General features: G+C 42.1%; 1 protein-coding gene across 3 annotated transcripts in view; it reads right to left on the bottom strand.

The window, feature by feature from the left end:
* The window catches only part of LOC126388510 (protocadherin gamma-C5-like), a 329,671-nt gene that overhangs the window by 264,211 nt on the left and 54,740 nt on the right, over nucleotides 1-10,720 (bottom strand). For 2 of the 3 annotated variants that reach the window (XM_050041666.1, XM_050041674.1), the window contains exon 2: nucleotides 10,584-10,711. In XM_050041666.1, the coding sequence (XP_049897623.1) occupies nucleotides 10,584-10,711 (128 nt within the window). Of the gene's footprint in view, nucleotides 1-6,061; nucleotides 8,569-10,583; nucleotides 10,712-10,720 lie in introns of those variants that run through there. The other variant, XM_050041667.1, reaches the window with a different exon arrangement.

Raw genomic sequence — 10,720 nt, 5'->3', positions numbered from 1 at the left:
ACGGCCTGGCTGAACACTGGCGCGTTATCATTAGCATCCAGCACAGTGACGTGAATAACTGCAGTACCTGATCTCTGAGGTGTGCCTCCGTCTGTTGCCACAAGCACAATCGTTAGCTCCTGCTGTTGCTCTCTATCCAGCTCCTTCTCTAAAACTAACTCGCTGTATTTCCCCCCTCCGCTTTTTGCAATAACATTCAATCTGAAGTATTCATTTGCCTCAATACTATAGCCTTGGATGGCGTTTTGTCCGACATCTGCATCGTGGGCCTCATCTAGACGGTAGCGACTTCCTTTAGAGGCCGATTCACTGATCTCAAATTTAATTGTACTCTTTTTAAACTGCGGTGAATTATCGTTGATATCCTGAACATGAACACTAATGCGGTGCAGCTCCAATGGATTCTCTAAAACGAGTTCCTGTTTTACAACGCAGGATGGCTTTTTCCCACAAAGCCCCTCTCTGTCAATCCTGTCGGCAACAATGATATCTCCGGTACTCAGATTAATGTCACAATACCGTTTGCTGTTCCCGTCCGCATCAATACGAGCCTTTCTAGCAGTCAGTTTGCCCACCTCAAGTCCAATATCTTTGGCTATATTTCCAACAACTGAGCCGCGTTTCATTTCCTCTGGAAAAGAATAAGACACATCTCCATAGACGGTTTGCAGCGCCAGAAGAAATACTCCCAGAGAAACGACCAGGCCGAGCACGGAAAATGTTTTGTGTCCCATTTTTCTGCAGGACCAGTGCCAAATCCACCACAAACAAGCCTTGTAAAATAAAAATAACCAGTCAAACGGAATCCTCTTCGGACATCAAGTCCAGTCCGATTATAAATGGTGCGACTTCACTGCTTTCACCAACAATCTATCGTGAAATACAAATGTGCAAGCGAGGATGGTAACATAATGTAACACTATTAAATAAAGCTGGTAGACAGCGACACTGTGAGCAAAAAATAGGCATTACAAAAGATGTGAGTAACTGAGTGCTCTGATATGAAATATAACAATAGTAAAGTCCGGGCTGCAGTGCCATCCAAACATAAATGAATGACCGATACAAATATGAAGAGGGGAGGTTTCTTTTGTAAATGCCATTATGTATTTACCTCCATAAAACTGCTATCATCGAACAGCAGTTACGAGAGGGGAATTTATGAGGGTTGGCATGGTTTCAGCACCATGGATAGATACCATAATGTAAGATAACGCACGTGACCAGAGCACATATTTATCAATAGTCTCTAAAGACGTACCAAACAGCAAATTAAAATAATACAAATGAATCTGTGTTTTTTTCTATATATGATACAATAATTCATGAGACAAAAAACAACAGTATTCCACATGTTCTTGAACAGAAATGGTGAGCAACATTTACGGATAATATTACCAATAGGGAGCTGAGGAATATGACAGATCCATGAGCAACCACACTGGTTTGCATAACCTTATGTGATTAATACCGTTTCTTTAACCAAATCCTTGTCATTGTAGGCCAGGGGTAATGGTATAATGCAGTCATTACACGAAACACTGATCTCTGGAAAAAGTTATCAGCGCTGACCGTACCTCTTTTAGATACATTCTGCATACCAGTTCCTATACCAGAGGGAAGATACATTCTGCATACCAGTTCCTATACCAGAGGGACAGGCAAACTAAACTATTCTGATAGACCGCTTTACATTAATGGACATGGATGGATTACTGAATGGGTCTTACCAGGCAAAGGCCCAGGGGCCCAAACTCCATCTGCAAAATGTCACTCTAAGAGACATGTCCCGACCAGGAGGAGACTTAAAATGACCTCAAATATACATTAAACAACTATAAAGAGACACAAGATATGTAAAACAGCTGAAAGGGGACACACAGTGACTCACAATGACTACAAATAAGGGGCAAAGCAACCACTAAGAGACACAAAACCACAGAGAGATGTGTAACCTGTACAACGAGATGTAAAACAACAAAAAGAGGTTAAACAACTGCAAAATCTGTGTGTCTTGCTCCAGTGTAGGAGAGGTGGTGGGGCCTTCTGCATGTCTGTGCCCAGGAGCCCACCATCTCATAATATGTAAAAGAAGAGCATTAGTTGATAATAGGAAGCAGTTAACATTGATATATGATAGTCAGAAGTCACTTAAGCATGTCAATAACACACGGCAGATATCACAAATGTGTTTGAAAGTATCTGAATGAAAATTATCCTATGCTTTGGAATGTGTTTTCAGTTAATGAAGCTCAGAGGCAAAAGGAAAACCCACAGTAATGCTTAATGTACATGAGTACATTTAGGTGTCACACAAAAAATGCAGGGAGAGTAACGAGAGTAAGAGCACGGAGGCCTGCAGTAACTTTTAAATTTCACTGTATATGCCAAAGACAAAAAATTTTTGAAAATCTTTGACAGCAAGTTAACTAAAAGCATAAATGTGTTAGAGGGTCTGAAATTAGCTGAATATTTGAGGCAAAATATGTCAAATGACACATGACACCGGTTCCTACCTCAGGAGAAGCATCACAATCTCCAAAGGCATCAGCAAAGTCTGATGGACTTTTCCTCAGAGTCTGGTCAGCAGGCAGTGTGTTGTCATTGTAAGATGACACGAACTTAAAGTCACTGGTTCTTGAACCTGTTGTCAGGTAGGCGTCATAATTGTAAGTGCTGCGTAAAGTTCCTGTGCCGTCAACATCTGCGTAATTAGGAGGGAGATAAGCGCTGGGGATGGCAACTGCTCCATCAAACAACAGTCTGGGCTTTCTCCTGCGACAAAACCTCACACCCAGGATGATGATGATGAAGGTCAGGAAAAACGTCGACACAGACACCAGCGCGATGATCAGATAAGACGTCAGTTTGGAATTCTTCTCATCATAAGAAATGTCCTTCAGTTCTGGCACCTCAGCCAAGTTATCAGAAATCAGTAAATACATGGAACAGGTGGCAGACAGAGAGGGCTGTCCGTTATCTTTCACTGACACAATCAGGTTCTGTTTCATGCTGTCAGACTCGGAAATGTCCCGCTGTGTCCTGATCTCTCCGCTGTGGACACCAATAGTGAAAAGGCCCGGATCAGTGGATTTCACTATATCATAGGACAGCCAGGCGTTCTGTCCGGAGTCCGCGTCCACCGCTATCACTTTGGACACCAGAGAGCCTCCGTGTGCAGCTTTGGGGACCAGCTCGGTCATGAAGGAGTTGCCCTCCGGCCCGGGGTACAGTATCTGAGGAGAGTTGTCATTCACATCCGATATGAACACACTGACGGTCACGTTGCTGCTCAGCGGAGGAGAACCGTTGTCTCTGCCCATCACGTGGACTTTAAAACTCCTGAACTGTTCATAATCAAACGACCTCACAGCGTGGATCACCCCCGTGTCTCCGTTAACAGACACATACGATGACATCGGGGCACCGTTCACCTCACCAGGTAACAGAGAATAAATCACTGTACCGTTTTGTCTCCAGTCGGGGTCTCGAGCACTAACAGAACATAAAGTGGAGCCAGGTTTGTTATTTTCACTCACATATGCGCTGTACGACTGTTCCTCAAACACAGGTGGGTTGTCGTTGATGTCTGCTACAGATAACTCAACAGTTTTAGAGGAGGACAGAGGTGGAGAGCCCTCGTCAGTGGCAGTGATTGTAATGTTGTAATCAGACACTACTTCACGGTCCAGTTGTCCTGTGGTCACCAGAGAATAATAGTTTTTAATAGAAGGAACCAACTTAAAAGGGGCGTTTTGCTGAATGGAACAGTGGACCTGTCTGTTGTTGCCTGAGTCAGCATCCTGTACATGAATGATGCCCACCTCTGTACCAGGTGACACGTTCTCAGGTATGGGGTTTGCTAATGAATTAATGTGTATAACTGGGGCATTATCATTCGCGTCAGTTATATCTATGACTACCTTTGCCTCTGAGGACAGACCATAGCCATCTTTTCCCTCAATTAGCATTTCAAATTTTGTTTCTTCTTCGAAGTCAACATTTTTTGCGACTGTAATTTCTCCAGTATATTCATTTAATGAAAACATTTGTTTTGCGATATCACTTATTCCACTGAATTCATATGTTACTTTACCATTCAAGCCTTCATCTGCATCAGTGGCACTTACTGTCACTACTACAGTATCTACAGGAGAGTTTTCAGGTAGAGTAGCCTCATAAACGGCCTGGCTGAAAACTGGGGCGTTATCATTAGCATCCAGTACAGTGATTTGTATGACTGCAGTGCCTGATCTCTGAGGAGAGCCACCATCGACGGCTGTCAGCAGTAAGGTCACCTCTTGCTGTTCCTCACGATCTAATTCTCTATCTAAAATTAGCTCACTGTATTTTGAACCAACGGAATTAGTTAGCACATTTAAAGCAAAATTATTGTTTTGTTTTAAAACATAGTTTTGCACAGCGTTTTGTCCTATGTCTGCATCGCGTGCCGCATTTATTCTATATCGAGAACCTTTGGGAGCTGATTCACTTATATCCAGTTTAACGGCGTCCTTTGGGAAAACTGGTGGATTGTCATTTACATCCTGAATTTGCAAAGATATCCGGTGCGATTCAAGTGGATCCTCAAGTACCAATTCACATTTCAAAATGCATGAAATCTTCGCTCCACAAAGCTCCTCTCGGTCAATCCGATCAGCGACGACCAGTTCTCCGGTATTAACGTTTATCTCGCAGTAACGTTTACGGCTCCCTTCGAGGACAATACGAGCCTTCCGCGGTGGAAGTCTGCTTACTTGAAGTCCAAGATCTTTGGCTATATTTCCAATCACGGATCCGCGTTTCATTTCCTCAGGAAAAGAATAGCTCACATCGCCATTGCATAGCTGTAATCCCAAAAGCAAAAGAAGTGAGCCGCAGAAAAGGTTCACCTGCAGCCCGTTATATGCCATCCTTCAGCAACCAAAACAAATCAACAATAATAAAGACGTGATTCCTCACAAACACATGGGGAAATGCACATCTGTGAATGACCCAAGAGAAATAGTGTAAATGGCAACCAATGAGCAGAAAAAGGGTGGGTGGAGACGCTTGACGATTTTATATGTAGCCTGCTTCATTGATCGATTGGTAGACAGCGACACTCGCAGCATGTCCGAGAGATTACAAAATATAGTCACTCTGAATGTTGTTGACAAAGCTCTAGGTAGATAGATAGATAGATAGATAGATAGATAGATAGATAGATAGATAGATAGATAAGTGCCAGGTTTGTCATGTGCATTGACATACTATATCACAAAGAAATACACACTGAAAAAAAAGAGAAATAGAAACATCCGTTATGATGTTTTGGAATGCCATACAACGGGTCTGCATTGGACTGCATATAATGATAAGTGTTTCTACAATTCTGTGCATCTCATTTACGTTGGTAAATCTGAAAAATAAAAATAGAACCACCTGAAACTATAATGCAACTGAATACAACAGCACCACAAACACCCTAAAATGCTGAATCAACAATTATCAGCAAGTAAAAATATTGTAAGAAAGGAACAACTTATGATTGTTTGATTCAATCATATTGCAAAAGGGATCTATGTTTCTAATCACTTTGGATATCCAAACGTAGAATGCTGTCGTAAATCCAACATAATATTTTGCAGTGGATAATTACATAAGCAGAACTGAGAAAAACCTATGAACCAGACATAAAAGATGTACAAAAAAGCTGAACAACTATTTTATACAGCCAAGGTCTGTTTCACTCAGTGTGATTTCAAAGGAGCTACATCATGGGTTTGATTTGTTGTGTTAAGGACCATGGACAGCGACGGACCATAAAACAAACTGACTTCACAGAATTTGGAATTGTGTAATGGTGGTTAAAAATTCAAATAGTTTTAATCAATCCAATGCTTTCTTTAAAATTATTTTTAAAATGTGTGTAGACCACAAGGATATTTTACTTAATTATTAATAATTATAACTTACAGAAATGTGGTATTGACAAAAATGCCATAAATAATTTGTCACAGTATTCCACACGATGTACACTTATTCTTTGCAACCTGTACATTAATGCTCTGAAGCCTACCTCAAGTGATTCCTGTGATGCTCCAAAAGATTCAGTAAAGTCTGAAGGACTTTTCCTCAGGGTCTGGTCAGCAGGCAGTGTGTTGTCATTGTAAGATGACACGAACTTGAAGTCACTGGTTCTTGAACCTGTTGTCAGGTAGGCGTCATAATTGTAAGTGCTGCGTAAAGTTCCTGTGCCGTCAACATCTGCGTAATTAGGAGGGAGATAAGCGCTGGGGATGGCAACTGCTCCATCAAACAACAGTCTGGGCTTTCTCCTGCGACAAAACCTCACACCCAGGATGATGATGATGAAGGTCAGGAAAAACGTCGACACAGACACCAGCGCGATGATCAGATAAGACGTCAGTTTGGAATTCTTCTCATCATAAGAAATGTCCTTCAGTTCTGGCACCTCAGCCAAGTTATCAGAAATCAGTAAATACATGGAACAGGTGGCAGACAGAGAGGGCTGTCCGTTATCTTTCACTGACACAATCAGGTTCTGTTTCATGCTGTCAGACTCGGAAATGTCCCGCTGTGTCCTGATCTCTCCGCTGTGGACACCAATAGTGAAAAGGCCCGGATCAGTGGATTTCACTATATCATAGGACAGCCAGGCGTTCTGTCCGGAGTCCGCGTCCACCGCTATCACTTTGGACACCAGAGAGCCTCCGTGTGCAGCTTTGGGGACCAGCTCGGTCATGAAGGAGTTGCCCTCCGGCCCGGGGTACAGTATCTGAGGAGAGTTGTCATTCACATCCGATATGAACACACTGACGGTCACGTTGCTGCTCAGCGGAGGAGAACCGTTGTCTCTGCCCATCACGTGGACTTTAAAACTCCTGAACTGTTCATAATCAAACGACCTCACAGCGTGGATCACCCCCGTGTCTCCGTTAACAGACACATAGGAGGACACCGGGGCACCGTTCACCTCACCGGGTAACAGAGAATAAATCACTGTACCGTTTTGTCTCCAGTCGGGGTCTCGAGCACTAACGGAACATAAAGTGGAGCCAGGTTTGTTATTTTCACTCACATATGCGCTGTACGACTGTTCCTCAAACACAGGTGGGTTGTCGTTGATGTCTGCTACAGATAACTCAACAGTTTTAGAGGAGGACAGAGGTGGAGAGCCCTCGTCAGTGGCAGTGATTGTAATGTTGTAATCAGACACTACTTCACGGTCCAGTTGTCCTGTGGTCACCAGAGAATAATAGTTTTTAATAGAAGGAACCAACTTAAAAGGGACATTTGGTTGAATGGAGCAGCGGACCTGTCTGTTATTCTCAGAGTCTCTATCCTGCACGTTAATGATGCCCACCTCTGTACCAGGTGACACATTCTCAGGTATGGGGTTAGTCAGTGATTTTAAATATATCATAGGGGCGTTATCATTTACATCAGACAAATCTATGTAAACATTAGCGTATGAATTTAATCCCAGTCCATCCTTTGCCATGACTCGCAGTTCAAATGAATTTTTCTTCTCATAATCCGTGGCACCAATTACTCTTATTTCTCCAGTTTTACTGTCAATAGAAAACAGTTTTTCATCTGTCACTGAAACATGACCAAAGGCATACGTGACGTCACCATTCACCCCATCATCTGCATCAGTAGCACTTACTGTAACCACCACAGTGTCGATAGGAGAGTTTTCAGGCAGACTGGCTTTATAAACGACCTGGCTAAACACTGGGGCGTTATCATTAGCATCCAGCACAGTGACGTGTATCATCACAGTACCTGATCTCTGTGGAGAACCACCATCAAGTGCTGTTAGAGACAACTCGATCTCTTGTTGTGCCTCTCTATCAAGTTTATTCTCTAAAACAAGTTCAACTTTGCTGGCATCAACCATTAGAATAAAATGTGCATTCTTCTGTAGGCTGTACCTCTGAACAGAATTCTGACCAATATCCGCGTCATGTGCTTCCTCCATTAAAAAACGAGTGCCCTTCTCAGCGGACTCGCGTATTTCCATTCTTATCAATTCCGTTCTGAACTGTGGAGAGTTGTCATTTATATCTTGGATATGTAGACTTATACGATGTAACTCTAGCGGATTCTCCAGTATAAGCTCCAGGACTAAAACGCACGATGGTTTAGTGCCACAGAGACCCTCTCTGTCAAGCCGTTCAGCAACGCTTAAATCTCCGGTTTTCAAACTGATTACACAATGACGTTCATTGTTGCTTTCGGAATCAATGCGGGCTTTGCGAGTTGACAGAGTCGCGATATCCAGGCCAAGATCCTTGGCTATATTTCCAATGACAGTCCCTGGCTTCATCTCCTCTGGGATAGAATAGCTCACCTCTGCACATACGGATTGCAGTGCAAGTAGACAGAAGACAAAGCGGCTAAGTAGGCCGAGCTTTGAAAATCCGCTGTATTCCATTATTCAAAAGACAAATATCCGCAGCGAAGAGAAAATGCTTGAAGATACTTAGTTCAACTCGCGAACACGTGAGAGATGGACTAAATCAGACACATTCAAAGGCAAAAACCAGCAACGCGATCCCACAGCAATTTCCACAGCCGCTACATAACTGCACACACAAAGCTAATGAACAATGGGTGGAGACGTTCTGCTACATGGCATTGCAATTTTCTCTAGTAAACTGGTAGACAGCGACACAGTGTGTCCATCTGAGAGAGAGAAAGAGCATATTATAAAAAGAAAGGCTTTCTGTCGAAAACTTAATGGCATGTTATCAACATTCCCCCTAGAAGCAGAAAGAGCACAACGTGACACTTCAGCAGATTAAAGGGCGTGTATATGTAATAATACTTATTATTATCATTAAACCAAATTTCCGGAAGATGTGCCACGATTTTTGCTAGACTTTAATCTTCAGACTTAAGTTCGTTTGTTGTAAAGTAGCTGTTTGCATCTGCGTCAAACAATGCAACATGCATGTAGCTTTTACTGTTAACGCCTCGCTATACGCTTTGACAAATAAATAAAACTTGAGGCTAAACATTGTTTATTTGTAAAATGATAGTTGTGTTTTAGTTTCCAAAACGTTTCATGACACATGCCACTTCAAAATAAAGTGATATCGATAGCAGCGTATACAGACATGTCTTAAAACTGCCATGCATGTACCAACCCTCCATGTTTTCAGCACCATGGACAGAGCGTTTTTGCCTAAATCAGGAGGACTGCAAACGCCTACTATCAAAGACGCCCTTAGAAAAACCGTCAAAGGTTTCATTTGTAAAACGGGTTTTGCTTCCACAGCGAGCCAGGAACTTTACAGCCCGTTAAAAAATGGCATTTCCTAGACGCAAAGATAACATATCAGTTACGTGATTGGTCTTGTGGCAGAACTCAGATCCAAACATCACACATACTTGTGGTGGTCACAGTTAACATTGTGCTTGAGCAAACTAGGAATCCTGTACTTATTTCGTGGAAAGTTGCTGAAATGCCTCAATATGACTGGGTCCAGTTTTAAGAGTCAGTAGAGAAGAAAAGCGACGCATTTCTGATATCAAGCAAATTCAGAGCAAATCACAACTGCTTTTGTTTGGAACAGTATTACTTAAACATTGTAAAACCAGAGTGAATTACTGCAGGTCAGTCGTAACATAGCAGAAGCACTGTATTGGCTACTGTCACGTCTGAAAAGGGTCGGCGGGGTCCTAAAAATCAAAACAAGAATCATTCATTCAATTCCACAGAAAGGCGTCTACCACACACTTCAACTCAAAGTGAAGACTTGAATCCACTGCAAAGGGATGACGGATAAAAGCATGTTACAAAAGAAGACTGGGAGTGATAAGGAAAGTGAATACATTTGGAAATCATGCCCTCTAGAATACATCGTGCGCTCTTTTGGCTGCATTTTACTACATTGCGTTTCAACATTTTTTTATCCAGCTAATATCCAAACAAGCAACAACAGAATCACCTGAAACGATGTGATCGAGTACACGTTTACCGCAAGGAAAGGCCTCAAACATTTGCTGGAGTTCAATCATCACGCACCTGGCAAAGAATCAACTAAAACAGCATACGTCCCACAGAGAGAATACAGGATTGCTGGACTGGACTCCAATGCAACTGTTTTCAACACATTTGCTTGATTAGCTTGAACTCCTCTGGCAAATCAGCAAACGCAAACAATTATTTTATTTTTTTTGTGCGCATGACCATGAACAGCAACACACCCTAAAACGACTGCAGGACGAAGGTACATGAACTTGCATTTTTTTTTTTTTTTTTTTTTTTTTTTTTTGATGAATGAGAGTAAAATTGTATCTCATAAGCCTACTTAAAAAGAAACTTCATATTTTGAATCCTCAAAATACTGAGGTCCAAGCTCTTTGTGTAGCCCCGGAGGGATAATGAACCACACATTGACTGACGTAAGAAAAAAAAACATTTAAGTGGTATTCTATAACACGGTACGTAAAAAAGGAAACATTGTGTCGACAATTTGCTTTACAGTAACAATTACATTAGAATAAACATTGGCTGGATCTTTAAAGTGCAAATAGATCAAACGATATGAAACACCATTTCCTACCTCAGGAGAAGCATCACAATCTCCAAAGGCATCAGCAAAGTCTGATGGACTTTTCCTCAGAGTCTGGTCAGCAGGCAGTGTGTTGTCATTGTAAGATGACACGAACTTAAAGTCACTGGTTCTTGAACCTGTTGTCA

This window comes from Epinephelus moara, chromosome 4, assembly GCF_006386435.1.
Source record: "Epinephelus moara isolate mb chromosome 4, YSFRI_EMoa_1.0, whole genome shotgun sequence".
Lineage (NCBI taxonomy): Eukaryota > Metazoa > Chordata > Actinopteri > Perciformes > Serranidae > Epinephelus > Epinephelus moara.
The sequence above is the reverse complement of the archived record's forward strand: the minus strand, read 5'-3'. Positions and strand labels throughout refer to the sequence as shown.